Raw genomic sequence first — 16,011 nt, 5'->3', positions numbered from 1 at the left:
GCAAATGTTTTAGCATACAATATAGCTCAGTATTTGAATTATTTATTGTATACAGTCATTTTTACTCATCTTTTATCAAGGGTGTTAATAATTTGGGGCCCCACTGTATACTTCAAAGTTAGAGATATGTTGAAACTGGATCCATCATAATGATTCTACATTTTATAGTGTGCCTTGACCATTACTGGCCAAAGGTTAAACTGCTGTTCTGTTAATGATATACTATGGTGTTGTGCCACTAGACTTTGACCAGATATTATTGCATCCAAAGATCAACTGTACCTAGAACATAGATACAGAGCCACTTGTCATCAGGAAGGTGCTCTCTCAGCACAACGGAAAATATCTCAATGACTTGACATGTTCTGTTTGTGAAAACAGGCTACAAGGTAAGAATCTTCCAAGGGATTATTGTAAAGTGTTTAGAGAAATTAAATATATGGTGTTATTATAGTATAGAGAATGACAGTAAAACACCCAGACCTAACGGTCCATTTCACCTGGGACAGGTACGTGACAGTTCAATCATACAAAATGGTGCTAACTGGGCGTAGGCAAGTCAAATTCAAAAACATATTGTTCATATCTCGTATTATAGGATTCGTATATCGTGGTTATTTTACAATTTGTAAAAATGTTAATGTATCATAGTTCTAAATCATCTTTCAGAATATCAGAACATTTGTTGTTTTCAAGATGACAGTGAGCTCCTACTTCCTGTGTAATTTGGTATGAAACCTGAACGTACTTTTCTTAACATTGATATTATGAATTAAATTCAATAATATCATAATAATTGCAGACCTGTTGAACAAAGCAACACACTAGAATGAGTGAAATTATTACAAGAGAAAGTGAGACATTATTATCATTATTATTATTAATATTATTATTATTAATATTATTATTATTATTATTATTATTATTTATAGCTTCACTACATGGAGAAAAGGTGAAAAATATCAGTCATGATACATGTTCCTGTGATTGCATTAAATCACCTGACTGTTTGGACGTGTCTGTTAGTAAATGTTTGATTTCTAAGAGATAAAATAGAACAAATTGACCTTCAATAATTAGTTGTCACTGTGTTCACCAAAACCAACATGCTGCATCTCTGTTTAGGGGTCAGTGCTCTAAAATGAGTCTCTCTGGGGAGAAAGAGGAGGGGGGCCCTGCCTCTAAAATGAGTCTCTCTGGGGAGAGAGAGGAGGGGGGCCCTGCCTCTAAAATGAGTCTCTCTGGGGAGACAGAGGAGGGGGGCCCTGCCTCTAAAATGAGTCTCTCTGGGGAACATGACACCAAAGCTAAGAGGTGAGATGACAATGTTGTTTAAGAATTTATAAGGAGTTTATTTCTAAAACGTTATATCCACAATTTTTTCACGTTTGTTATTTTACATCAGAAATGATTGCTTATGGGTAACTTCATGTGTCTGTAAAATATTGTTGTTCTGAGATTTTAATTAATAGATTTTTGGGTATGAATTTTTGTATTGCAAAACGCTATATAGCTGGAATGAAATGTTTGTATCCTGTATATTTGACTGTGATATGTGGATGTCTCACCAGCACACACACACACACACACACACACACACACACACACACACACACACACACACACACACACACACACACAACACACACACACACACACACACACATCTTTACCAGCATACACACACACATCTATAGAAGTTTTACATGACATAATCATTTATCCTACTCTTAATTATTGTCTAATATGATGTCATGCATAACCTTGTTGTTTTTACTCATTCTGATGGTTGTTACAAGCGGAATTTTGACAATATTACCGTTATATCAACACACTCTTCACTCCTGTTTAAACCAAAAAGGGTTCTATCGCTTGCTTAATATATGGAACCACTAAAAGTTATATATAGAACCCTGCGTGGTGCCATTTATGAATTATGTCTACTACTATTAAATAGGACTTTTTTTGTTAAGAATATAATTTATAGGACAATAGAAATGGTTGAAAAATCCCAATATTCATTAGAAATTATCCTTAGAAATAGCAGTGCTGGGCATTTGGATAGCCATAGTCAGTCACTCAACAACAGAATACTCTTATGAAAAATATTGATCTTTAACTTACAGTCTGTGGATACTATGCGACTAGAAAGGTTAAAAATGCATGTAAGACATCACAGCACAGTTGAAAAATATATGGCAGGTGGAAATCAAGAGGATGGTTCTACGGAGATAGGTGGGCGGGGCTGAGAGTAGCAGAGGGGTGGGATTAAAAAAGATAATGATCGGTAAAAGTCATTACTGTAAACACTATAGATGTCTGAGTACTTTCTATCCAAAATGTAATGTGTATAATTAATTATTATTATTATTATTATTATTATTATTATTATTATTATAAAAAAAGTAATTACTGTGTATTTATAAAGCCCTTTATACATCATCAGATGTCACAAAGTGCTATACAGAAACTCTAACACTACGTATAACCTATTTTAGCCTTAACCGTTAACCATAATTCTAGGGTAGGGTAGCGTAGAACACTTTTATAAACTATTTTAATAATAATATTATGTTAGTAAATACAATTATTGTATTAAATAGCGTTTTGATTTTTTCGTTAATCAAAACCTGTCAACGCATTTTGCTTTTTTTGTTGTTATTTTATTATATGTATAATTGCAAGGCAGAACACTTGATAAACAAGCCACATTAGTTTTATTTTTCAAATGTGGTTTGAACTGGGTGACCTAGTAACCTCTGTGTAAAAGTCCAGCAATTGGCATTGCATAGGTGGGGTAGGTTTGAGACTGATCTAAGGAATTAACAAGAAAAATACACTTTATTCTCAGCTGCCTCACCAATGTCTGTACGTGAATTAATAACTTGTAATTGCTAAATTTCCAATAGATGGCAGCATAAGACCACGAAGCATCAGTTATAGGCTACAAGCAGCAATATGGGGAGTGGTGGTGTATCCAGGGAGAAAACTAAGCTGAGCTTCTGAAATGTCATTCGTGGTCTTATGCTGTCATCTATTGGAATTATTTAGCAACTGCAGTAGTACTGAATAAAGTATATCCTTACTGAAGTAGTAATTACTCAGAATTGCAAAATATGACATTTTCTAGTTCATTTTACCACTTACAACCATAAAATAACAATTTAGAGCATAACAAACAATGAAACTGACATAAACCAAAAACACCATACATTTAGTTAATTATATATTTTTAAAATATCTAAATAGATGGGTGACATTATCTGCCAAAGTAACACCACTAGATAAAGAAGAGCTCTCCAGTAGGTGTACCAAAACATTCAAAGACCCTTTTCTTCAAATCAAATCAAATCAAATCAAATTGTATTGGTCACATGCGCCGAATACAACAGGTGCAGACATTACAGTGAAATGCTTACTTACAGTCCTTAACCAACAGTGCATTTATTTTTTAACAAAAAAAGTAAAAATAAAACAACAACAAAAAAAGTGTTGAGAAAAAAAGAGCAGAAGTAAAATAAAATAACAGTAGGGAGGCTATATATACAGGGGGGTACCGGTGCAGAGTCAATGTGCGGGGGCACCGGCTAGTTGAGGTAGTTGAGGTAATATGTACATGTGGGTAGAGTTAAAGTGACTATGCATAAATAATTAACGGAGTAGCAGCAGCGTAAAAAGGATGGGGTGGGGGGGCAGTGCAAATAGTCCGGGTAGCCATGATTAGCTTTTCAGGAGTCTTATGGCTTGGGGGTAGAAGCTGTTGAGAAGTCTTTTGGACCTAGACTTGGCACTCCGGTACCGCTTGCCGTGCGGTAGCAGAGAGAACAGTCTATGACTAGGGTGGCTGGAGTCTTTGACAATTTTGAGGGCCTTCCTCTGACACCGCCTGGTATAGAGGTCCTGGATGGCAGGAGGTTACAAGTTTATCATCTTTCAAAGCAGAATTACTTTCCCATTGTTCCTCAACTGTAGTGTATGATATACCTTTTTCTAGCTGAGTCTCCACTTTTATCCAATGTAAAAAACACAATTTCAAATTTTCCTACATGAGTCCGAATCGAGCCGGTCGGTTACATTTGACTGTGTAAAACCTAGCAGTACTACTTATTTCTCTGAGAGTGAGGCATATATATATTATTACTGTGTGAAACCTAGCAGTACTACTTATTTCTCTGATAGTGAGGCAGATATATAGCATTTTGCAAAAAAACATGATTATTTGTCTCTCTGAAATGAAACCATCAAGTGATCGATTTTAAACAAACACATGTCTGTCATTGAAAACCCCCTGCCATGATTAGATAGTGAAAAAACACAACCATTTATTTGATAATTTCTTTAAACAATAGAAGTTAATTTGCGAACATTTCTGAAAATGGATATATAGCGTTTTGGAATGAAACTCTTCCTCTGTTTCCCCATCTGAACTCAGAGTAGATGAGAGATGTAATGTTTGTCTCTGTTGTGTTGAAGTCCAATCAAGCAGGAGAGACCAGCCTCCCCTGTACCCAGCTGTGTGTCCATGAAGAGTGACCAGTCTATGGGTCGTCCTATATACTTCAGAGAGGGAGACTTTTCTACTGAACAAAGGTAAGAAGAACTCATGGGTCATGGTCAGTGAGTTAAACAACACTGTCTCTAGTCATTTCTCCTCTCCCATTTTCCCATTTATTTTTGTTGTTTTCATAAACCATTGGCGAATCCTTTTTTCCATTTTCATAGTCCTAAAACAATATTAAACAAACACTACATTCCCTCCCTGTGTGTGTGTGTGTGTGTGTGTGTGTGTGTGTGTGTGTGTGTGTGTGTGTGTGTGTGTGTGTGTGTGTGTGTGTGTGTGTGTGTGTGTGTGTGTGTGTGTGTGTGTGTGTGTGTGTGTGTGTGTGTCTGTCAGTGAGTGTGTGTGCACTCCCTGGATGAGGAGATGTAATCTCTATCCTGATTGACTAGTCACTTTTGCCCCTACCTATATGTACATATTACCTCAACTACCTGGTACCCTGCACATTGACTCAGTACTGGTACTCCTTATAGCCTCATTATTGTTATTTTAATGTGTTACTATTTTTTTTATTTAGCTAATTTTGTTACTTTTTAACTGCATTGTTGGGAAATGGCTCGTAAGTAAGCATTTCACGGTAAAGTGTACCCCTTTTGTATTCGGCGCATGTGACAAATACAATTTAATTTGATTTAATTTGAAGCTCATGTGTAAAAACATGTCATCAGGTCGAACGGTCGTCTCACGCCGTACTGCGCATGTGCAGGCCGTCAAATCAAAGGCACTCCTTCCATATAAAGTTGTTTTTGACTAACATGAAAACGTGTCAGTTTGTCACTTTCACGAGGTTGGAGTAGTAATGTGTTCAACTACTTACGACAGAACATTTAGAAAATGAACAAATCAATCAAACCAAATGTGATTTGTCACATGCGCCGAATACAACATGTGTAGACCTTACAGTGAAATGCTTACTGACGAGCCCTTAACCAACAATGCAGAGTTTTTAAAAAAGTAAGTAAGAAATATTTTTTAACTAAATAAACCAACTGTAAGGGATCGGGGGTTGGCTGGGTCTAGACGGAGTCTGACACTTCCCCGATCTACAGAGAGGGGGAGTCATCAGACTCGATCTGGTTCACCTGAGTTCTGAGCACACCTGTCTGTAATTAGGGTAGGATATAAGGTGTGCTCAGAAGTTCAGTCGGTGCGAGGTATTGTTCCATTGTGACTTGCTAAGCGTTTTGTTCCGAGAGAGAGAGAGAGTTTGTTGTTTTTGATTACCCGTGTATCCGACCTGTGCCTTGTTGTTTGACTCCCCGAATTGCTTAATCCTCTGCTTGTCTACCCCAGTGATTACCGTCCTCTGATCCTGTGCCTGTGCCCTCGACTACGACTAAGCCCGCTCCATTGGTACCTCTGCCTTTCTATGCCTGGCCCGGTTTTGACCACAGCCCGCCCGACCACGATTAAGCTATTCCCTTGTCTGTACTCTAATAAAGCATCGCTATTCTGCGATTGGATCTTACCACTCTGTCCGAGTATTCATTACAGAATACCTCGCCATTACCATGGATCCAGCGGAATTACAGAGGCGATGGGAGATACAGGAGAAACGGATGGATGAACTCCTGCAGCTACTCAACGCTGGTGCGGCGGAAGGCACCACCCCGAGTACGGTCAGTCCTCGTCATGCACCTCCGATTTCTATACCGACAAGGTACGACGGGGAACCTGGCAAATGTCAGGGGTTTCTACTCCAGACGTCCCTGTATATGTCGTATAATCGTACTATGTTTTCCGATGACCGTAGCAGGGTGGATTTCATGATTTCTCTGCTAACGGGTAGAGCACTGGATTGGGCTACTGCGCTTTGGGCAGCGGAGGTCCCCGAGTTGAATGCGGAAGTTCAGTTTAAGAGACTGTTTCAAGAGGTGTTCGACCACCCAGTATCTGGGCGTAGCGTGGGACACCAACTATGCGAACTTCAGCAGGGCCGTCGCACAGTAGCCGACTACGCTTTAGAGTTCCGTACTATAGCAGCCGGTAGCGGATGGAGCGAGACTGCTTTGCTCACCGTTTTCCGAAGAGGGCTGCGCAAAGAAGTACAGACTGAGTTGGCTTGTCGGGGAGATATCACTGCGCTACATGAGTTTATCAACATCGCCGTCTCTATTGATAATCTGATAGTGCAACACAAGGGATCCACAGTCCGGGAGCCCTCGGTCACTGGTCCTACGCAATCGTCAGAGCGGAGGAGAGAATCTGAGGAGGAACCTAGGCAACTGGGACGGTCACCCCTACAGGGCTCGGTGAGACAACAACGTCGGCAAGACGGACTATGCCTGTATTGTGGTCAGTCGGGTCATTTCATTCGGCAATGTCCGGTACGACCAAACCGTACCCCAGAGTATCGCCTCGGAACTGCCCAACCGGTGAGTGAGACTCATGTTTTCAACATCACATCTAAACAAATGTATGTGCCAGTTACCTTATCTGTTGGAGAGAGAGTGCGCCGATTGGAAGGTCTTATTGATTCCGGGGCGGCTGCCAGTTTTATGGATGTGGGTCTCGCTGAGGAATTGGGAGTTCAACTTATCCCAATTCAACCTCCCCTGCGAGTCAACGCGCTAGACGGTGAGCCCATGGGCACTGGGTTCATTACGCACCGTACCGAAGAAATAAAGTTACAAGTGGGCTCCCTGCACCATGAGAACATCATTCTGTTCGTCATCTCCGCTCCACGGGAGCCGCTAGTCCTCGGCCACCCCTGGCTCGTTACCCATGATCCGGTCATCTCCTGGAAATCTGGCGATATCACGGCTTGGAGTGAGGTATGTAGGGCAGAGTGCCTCATTTTACCTTGCAAAACGTCTACTGTGGAGGATGCGCAGGGTGCGGTGTCTACTGTTGTTCCTACAGAGTACCAGGATTACGCGCAGGTGTTCTCCAAGGAGAGGGCTACCGTGTTACCACCGCATCGGGCCTGGGATTGTGCAATTGATCTGCTATCCGGGGCTACACCTCCTCGCGGAAGGATCTACCCTTTGTCACAGCCGGAACGAGAATCAATGAGCAAGTATATTGATGAGGCACTACAGCAAGGGGCCATTCGCCCATCTACGTCTCCCGCCGCATCCAGTTTTTTCTTTATTAAGAAAAAGGATGGCGGACTGCGTCCTTGTATAGACTATCGAGGTTTGAACGATATTACCATTAAAAATCGTTACCCCCTTCCTTTGATTCCAGCAGCCCTCGAGCAGGTGGGGCAGGCCTCCATCTACAGTAAACTGGACCTCAGGAGTGCGTACAATCTGGTGCGCATTAGAGAAGGGGATGAATGGAAGACCGCCTTCATCACCCATCGAGGACATTATGAATATTGTGTCATGCCCTATGGACTTACTAACGCGCCCTCTGTGTTCCAGGCGTTCATGAATGACATTTTCAGGGACTTGATTGATCGCTTTGTCATAGTGTACATTGATGACATCCTAATCTACTCTAACTCTCTGAGTGAACATGTGTCCCATGTACGACAGGTTCTGGACCGACTCCGACAACACTCTCTGTTCGTGAAGGCCGAAAAGAGTGAATTCCATGTCACCACGATTTCCTTCCTTGGGGCCATACTCACTCCCGACGGGGTAAAACTGGATGAATCCAAGGTACAAGCTGTACGAGACTGGCCTCAACCCCAGACGGTGAAGGAGCTCCAGAGATTCTTAGGGTTTGCCAATTACTATAGACGGTTCGTGCGTAATTTCAGCACAACCGCAGCTCCCCTGTCGGCGATGACCAGCTACAAGGGTCGTGGTCTGAAATGGACGGAGGGGGCAGTGCGGGCTTTTGAGACATTGAAACAACGATTTACCACAGCTCCCATTTTATGCCAGCCGGATCCTACCTTGCCGTTTATCGTGGAGGTGGACGCCTCGGAGGTTGGAGTTGGAGCCGTGCTATCCCAGCGCCAAGGTGAGCCGCCTAAATCACGACCCTGTGCTTTTTTTTCTAAGAAGCTGAATCCGGCCGAGCAGAACTACGACGTGGGAAATCGTGAATTACTGGCGGTGAAGTTAGCACTGGAGGAGTGGAGACATTGGCTGGAGGGAGCAGATCATCCGTTCCAAGTGCTCACGGATCACCGCAATCTGGAGTATCTTCACAGTGCTAAACGACTGAACTCCCGACAGGCAAGGTGGTCTTTATTCTTCAACCGTTTCCAATTCACTGTCTCTTATATTCCCGGGTCCAAGAATTGTAACTCCTCAACGACCCTGGTCGCACATTGCTATGGACTTTGTTACAGATCTACCAGAATCTGAGGGCCATACTGTAATTATCGTGGTCATCGATCGCTTCTCCAAGATGTGCCGGTTAGTACCCATGACCCGTTTGCCTAACGCCACTCAGATGGCTGAGACTATGTTTAACCAGGTGTTCCGGCAGTTTGGTGTCCCGGAGGATATTGTTTCCGACCGGGGACCCCAGTTTGTATCCCAGGTATGGAAGGCCTTCTGCGAACGCTTGGGCATCTCGGTTAGCCTAACCTCCGGATATCATCCCCAGGCCAATGGGCAGACAGAACGGCTCAACCAGGAAATTGGGAAATATCTACGGCAACAATGTTCGCGGCAGCCGCAAGAGTGGAGCCGATTCCTTCCTTGGGTAGAGTATGCTCAGAACTCACTCATTCACACCTCCCTACGCCTAACGCCCTTCCAGTGTGTTCTAGGGTATCAACCACCCCTGTTCCCGTGGGATGCCGCATCAGGGATGGTACCGGCGGTGGACGAGTGGTTCCGTCGGAGTGCGCAGGTCTGGGAGACGGCCCATCAACATCTCAGTCAGGCCTCACAGCAGCATAAGACCTACGCCGACCGACGCCGGAGACCTACTCCCACTTATCACCCCGGGCAACGAGTGTGGCTGTCTACCCGGGACCTGCGGTTCCGACGGAGCTGCAAGAAGCTTCAACCCAGGTACATCGGGCCTTTTAAGATACTGAGACGTATTAACCCTGTCACCTACCGTCTGTTACTTCCCCGACACTACAGGATAAACCCTACGTTCCACGTCTCCCTGTTGAAACCTGTCCACTATAGCCCGATGTACCCCCCAATCGCTCAACAACCTACTACACCACCTTTGGAAGATGAACAGGACACCACCTATACAGTCCACGAGATACTGGAGTCGAGACGGAGACGAGGGGGCATCGAATATCTCGTGGACTGGGAGGGATATGGACCCGAGGAACGGTCCTGGGTCCCTTCTGAGGACATACTGGATCCCGCTCTCAAGACCACTTTCCACGCTGAACACCCAGATCATCCAGGACCCCGACCCAGAGGAAGACCACCCGGTAGAGGTAGAAGGCCATCAGGAGCCGGCCCTGGGGAGGGGGATACTGTAAGGGATCGGGGGTTGGCTGGGTCTAGACGGAGTCTGACACTTCCCCGATCTACAGAGAGGGGGAGTCATCAGACTCGATCTGGTTCACCTGAGTTCTGAGCACACCTGTCTGTAATTAGGGTAGGATATGAGGTGTGCTCAGAAGTTCAGTCGGTGCGAGGTATTGTTCCATTGTGACTTGCTAAGCGTTTTGTTCCGAGAGAGAGAGAGAGTTTGTTGTTTTTGATTACCCGTGTATCCGACCTGTGCCTTGTTGTTTGACTCCCTGAATTGCTTAATCCTCTGCTTGTCTACCCCAGTGATTACCGTCCTCTGATCCTGTGCCTGTGCCCTCGACTACGACTAAGCCCGCTCCATTGGTACCTCTGCCTTTCTATGCCTGGCCCGGTTTTGACCACAGCCCGCCCGACCACGATTAAGCTATTCCCTTGTCTGTACTCTAATAAAGCATCGCTATTCTGCGATTGGATCTTACCACTCTGTCCGAGTATTCATTACACCAACAACTAAGGAAGTCATTTTTACTTCTTTGACTTCTCAAACCCTAAACCCTGGCCTGGTCTGCTTAATATGAGTACCCAATTATAATTTTTTACATCCGCAGTTGTCACAAAGTGCTATACAGAAACCCAGTCTAAAACCCCAAACAGCAGCAATGCAGATGTAGAAGCACGGTGGCTAGGAAAAACTCCCTAGAAAGGCAGGAACCTAGGAAGAAACCTAGAGAGGAACCAGGCTCTGAGGGGTGGCCAGTCCTCTTCTGGCTGTGCTGGGGGGAGATTATAAGAGTATATGGCCATTAAGGACAGATCGTTCTTCAAGATTTTAAAATGTTCATAGATGACCAGCAGGGTCAAATAATAATCACTGTGGTTATAGAGGGTGCAACACGTCAGCACCTCAGGAGTAAATGTCAGTTGGCTTTTCATAGCTGAGCATTCAGAGGTCGAGACAGCAGGTGTGGTAGGGAGAGAGAGAGAGAGGGTCGAAACAGCAGGTTCGGGACAAGGTCGCACGTCCGGTGAACAGGTCAGAGTTCCATATCCGCAGGCAGACCAGTAGAAACTGGATCAGAGCACGGCAAGGTATCACGTCCGGTGGAGCATGTATCGATACTGATAGGATCGAAAGAAGGTGGGCGCTGCTCTCGGATCAGTTTTCTCCATTAAAATCTTTCCTTAACATTATAATTATTTCACAATACTGACCACGGATCAGCTTCTAGAAAGATATTACTACCTACGGCTGTAAATATTGAGATAGTTTATTCTAATGCTTACACAATAATAATGCTCTAAATCACAGATTCGGCACATCATTGTTCACATGTTAGGCTACATATCATGAAATATATTGAGACAAATTACAGACAGTAGCCTACTAGTAGCAAAATAAAACTAAATATATTGAACATTGAATATATTTCAATATGATTGAAATAGGCCTATAGCCTACTGTTTATATTTTAATGCAGTCATCTCAGTTTTCATTTGAAGCAAATTTATGTACTTCCCTTGTTTGAATCAATTGCAAAGACATTGTCAACTTTGTATTTGTACTCAACTTTGTTCTGAATCTATCGGCATCACAGAGAGACGGATAAACCATGTGATTCTATGTTTAGCAGAGATCTTCTGTGTATAAAGTCACGCGGAAGGGCAAAATAGCATCTAACGACTCACTCAGCTGTTCTACGAGTGGTCTGAGGCAGGTGTTAGATTACGACCGTTTTCAAGTGCAACGTTAATAACGATGTTTTTTTTGGAAACAGCTCAGAGATTTAACAATGCTCCTACTGTCACGCCCTGGCTCTGGGGACTCTTAAATGTTGAGCCAGGGTGTGGATTTTTCCTTGTTTAGTTTTCTAGGTTTGTCGTTCTAGATCGTGTATTTCTATGTTGGCCAGGGTGGTTCCCAATCAGAGACAGCTGTAGCTCGTTGTCTCTGATTGGGGAACATACTTAGGCAGCCTGTTGGCATGTTACGTTGTGGGATCTTGTTCCGAAAGGTTTGTGTTGTAACCTAGGACTTCATGTATCGTTTGTTTATTGTTTTGGTTCGTGTGTGTACTCAATAAAGTATGTACGCTTATCACGCTGCGCCTTGGTCCGCTTCATCTATCGACGATCGTGACAGAAGATCCCACCACGACTGGATCAAGCAGCGTGAAGAGGAGAGAGGATGGACTTGGGAGGAGAAGAGTGAGAGTCTGGTGAGAGCCATGGAGGCCATGTTCACGGGGGATAGACAAGCCCCAAAAAATGTTAGGGGGGGGGGCTCACGCCGTGGACGACGAGGCAGCAGGAGGCCGCGATAGAGCAGTTCAGCAGGTTAGCAGAGGAGGCCGCCAGGTTACGGGGGCCACTGGTCACGAGGGAGAAGGAGAGTGTGGAGGCACGGCGAGAGGAACTGGTTAGGCAGCAGAGGGAGCGGAGGTTTATGAGGAAACCCAGTCCCGCTCCTCGCACCAAGCAAGTGGTGTGTGTGTCACCAGTCCGGTCCGGCCCGTTCCTGATTCCCGCACAAGGCCAGTGGTGTGTTCCCAGTACGGTCAGGCCCGTTCCTGCTCCCCGCACTAAGCCTGTGGTGCGCGTCGTCAGCCCGGTCCGGCCCGTTCCTGCTCCCCGCACCAAGCCAGTGGTGCGCGTCGCCAGCCCGGTCCGGCCTGTTCCTACTCCCCGCACCAAGCCAGTGGTGCGCGTCGTCAGCCCGGTCCGGCCCGTTCCTGCTCCCCGCACCAAGCCAGTGGTGCGCGTCGTCAGCCCGGTACGGCCCGTTCCTGCTCCCCGCACCAAGCCAGTGGTGCGCGTCGTCAGCCCGGTCTGGCCTGTTCCTGCTCCCCGCACCAAGCCAGTGGTGCGCGTCGCCAGCCAGGTCCGGCCTGTTCCTGCTCCCCGCACCAAGCCAGTGGTGCGCGTCGTCAGTCCGGCACGGTCCGTGCCTGTTCCACCGTGCCTGGTCCGGCACCGGTCAGCTGCTCCACGCCGGAGCCAGAGCAATCCGCTCCACCGGTGTTCAGTCCAGCTCCGGCCAGAGGGGCCAGACCAGACCAGGGGCGCAACGGGGGGGTAGAGAGAGTGTGGTGGTCACGCCCGGAGCCGGATACTTCGCCGAGGCGGAATGACCACCCGGCCCCTACCCTCTTGTGTTTGGTTGGCGCGGTCGCAGTCCGCGCCTTTGGGGGGGGGGTACTGTCACGCCCTGGCTCTGGGGACTCTTAAATGTTGAGCCAGGGTGTGGATTTTTCCTTCTTTAGTTTTCTAGGTTTGTCGTTCTAGATCGTGTATTTCTATGTTGGCCAGGGTGGTTCCCAATCAGAGACAGCTGTAGCTCGTTGTCTCTGATTGGGGAACATACTTAGGCAGCCTGTTGGCATGTTACGTTGTGGGATCTTGTTCCGAAAGGTTTGTGTTGTAACCTAGGATTTCACGTATCGTTTGTTTATTGTTTTGGTTCGTGTGTGTACTCAATAAAGTATGTACGCTTATCAAGCTGCGCCTTGGTCCGCTTCATCTATCGACGATCGTGACACCTACGAAGATTCTAATGATGAACTTGGCCTTAAAATGATTTTGGGAATCCGGACCCTGGATAAAATACATCTGCTAAATGACTAAAAAGTCAAATGTAAATGTTTTACATACAGATCTCATATTACTGTATTGAATTATTTTTTAAAAATATTTAAATATTGATGTCACAAGTGTATCATTTGTACAGTTCTTTATTAAAAATGTAGTTATTTGTTACATTCAACTGTGTAAAATCTATCAGTACTACTTGTTTCTCTGAGAGTGAGTTAGATATATAGCATTTAGCAAAAAAAAACATTTGTCTCTCTGAAATGAAGCCATTATGTGATCGATTTTAAACAAACACATGTCTGTCATTGAAAACCCCCTGCCATGATTAGATAGTGAAAAAACACAACATTTATTTGATAATTTCTTTAAACAATAGAAGTTAATTTACGAACATTTCTGAAAATGGATATATAGCGTTTTGGAATGAAACTCTTCCTCTGTTTCCCCATCTGAACTCAGAGTAGATGAGAGATTTACATTTTACATTTACATTTACGTCATTTAGCAGACGCTCTTATCCAGAGCGACTTACAAATTGGTGCATTCACCCTATAGCCAGTGGGATAACCACTTTACAATTTATTTTTTAATTTTTATTTGTTTGTTCTTATTTTATATATATATATATATTTTCATTTTTTTTTTGTCTTTTTTATTTATTAAATATTTTTTTGGGGGGAGGGGGGGGGGGGGGGTAGAAGGATTACTTAATCCTATCCCAGGTATTCCTTAAAGAGGTGGGGTTTCAAATGTCTCCGGAAGGTGGTGAGTGACTCCGCTGTCCTGGCGTCGTGAGGGAGCTTGTTCCACCATTGGGGTGCCAGAGCAGCGAACAGTTTTGACTGGGCTGAGCGGGAACTATGCTTCCGCAGAGGAAGGGGAGCCAGCAGGCCAGAGGTGGATGAACGCAATGCCCTCGTTTGGGTGTAGGGACTGATCAGAGCCTGAAGGTACAGAGGTGCCGTTCCCCTCACAGCTCCATAGGCAAGCACCATGGTCTTGTAACAGATGCGAGCATCAACTGGAAGCCAGTGGAGTGTGCGGAGGAGCGGCGTGACATGAGAGAACTTGGGAAGGTTGAACACCAGACGGGCTGCGGCATTCTGGATGAGTTGTAGGGGTTTAATGGCACAGGCAGGGAGCCCAGCCAACAGCGAGTTGCAGTAATCCAGACGGGAGATGACAAGTGCCTGGATTAGGACCTGTGCCGCTTCCTGTGTAAGGCAGGGTCGTACTCTCCGAATGTTGTAGAGCATGAACCTACAGGATCGGGTCACCGCCTTGATGTTAGCGGAGAACGACAGGGTGTTGTCCAGGGTCACGCCTAGGCTCTTCGCACTCTGGGAGGAGGACACAACGGAGTTGTCAACCGTGATGGCGAGATCATGGAACGGGCAGTCCTTCCCCGGGAGGAAGAGCAGCTCCGTCTTGCCGAGGTTCAGCTTGAGGTGGTGATCCGTCATCCATACTGATATGTCTGCCAGACATGCAGAGATGCGATTCGCCACCTGGTTATCAGAAGGGGGAAAGGAGAAGATTAGTTGTGTATCGTCAGCGTAGCAATGATAGGAGAGGCCATGTGAGGATATGACAGAGCCAAGTGACTTGGTGTATAGCGAGAATAGGAGAGGGCCTAGAACTGAGCCCTGGGGGACACCAGTGGTGAGAGCACGTGGTGCGGAGACAGCTTCTCGCCACGCCACTTGGTAGGAGCGACCGGTCAGGTAGGACGCAATCCAAGAGTGAGCCGCGCCGGAGATGCCCAGCTCGGAGAGGGTGGAGAGGAGGATCTGATGGTTCACAGTATCAAAGGCAGCACCTGACTGGTTTGGATCAAGGAGGTCATTCTGAGAGAGATAGCAAGAGAGTTGGCTAAAGACGGCACGCTCAATAGTTTTGGAAAGAAAAGAAAGAAGGGATACTGGTCTGTAGTTGTTGACATCAGAGGGATCGAGTGTTGGTTTTTTGAGAAGGGGTGCAACTCTCGCTCTCTTGAAGACGGAAGGGACATAGCCAGCGGTTAAGGATGAGTTGATCAGCGAGGTGAGGTAGGGGAGAAGGTCACCGGAGATGGTTTGGAGAAGAGAGGAGGGGATAGGGTCAAGCGGGCAGGTTGTTGGGCGGCCTGCAGTCACAAGTCGCAAGATTTTATCTGGAGAGAGAGGGGAGAAAGAAGTCAAAGCATAGGGTAGGGCAGTGTGAGCAGGACCAGCAGTGTCATTTGACTTAACAAACGAGGATCGGATGTCGTCAACCTTCTTTTCAAAGTGGTTGACGAAGTCATCCACAGAGAGGGAGGAGGGGGGGGAGGAGGATTCAGCAGGGAGGAGAATGTGGCAAAGAGCTTCCTAGGGTTAGAGGCAGATGCTTGGAATTTAGAGTGGTAGAAAGTGGCCTTAGCAGCAGAAACAGATGAAGAAAATGTAGAGAAGAGGGAGTGAAAAGATGCCAGGTCCGCAGGGAGTCTAGTTTTCTTCCATTTCCGCTCAGCTGCCCGGAGCTCTGTTCTGT

General features: G+C 45.6%; 1 protein-coding gene across 4 annotated transcripts in view; it reads left to right on the top strand.

Annotated features, from left to right (window-relative positions):
• Window positions 1-224: 224 nt before the first annotated feature.
• The window catches only part of LOC311135436 (NACHT, LRR and PYD domains-containing protein 3-like), a 28,685-nt gene continuing 12,898 nt past the window's right edge, over window positions 225-16,011 (top strand). Inside the window, exons 1-4 of one of the 4 annotated variants that reach the window (XM_084169386.1) lie at window positions 225-389; window positions 670-729; window positions 1,126-1,314; window positions 4,474-4,590. In XM_084169386.1, coding sequence (XP_084025512.1) covers window positions 1,142-1,314; window positions 4,474-4,590 — 290 coding nt within the window. In that variant the 5' untranslated portion in view covers window positions 225-389; window positions 670-729; window positions 1,126-1,141. Of the gene's footprint in view, window positions 390-651; window positions 730-1,125; window positions 1,315-4,473; window positions 4,591-16,011 lie in introns of all 4 variants that reach the window. The other 3 variants (XM_084169387.1, XM_084169385.1, XM_084169388.1) reach the window with 3 other exon arrangements.

The sequence above is a fragment of the Coregonus lavaretus genome (genome assembly GCF_964263955.1).
Source record: "Coregonus lavaretus genome assembly, chromosome: 9".
In the NCBI taxonomy this organism is placed as follows: Eukaryota; Metazoa; Chordata; class Actinopteri; order Salmoniformes; family Salmonidae; genus Coregonus; species Coregonus lavaretus.
The sequence above is the reverse complement of the archived record's forward strand: the minus strand, read 5'-3'. Positions and strand labels throughout refer to the sequence as shown.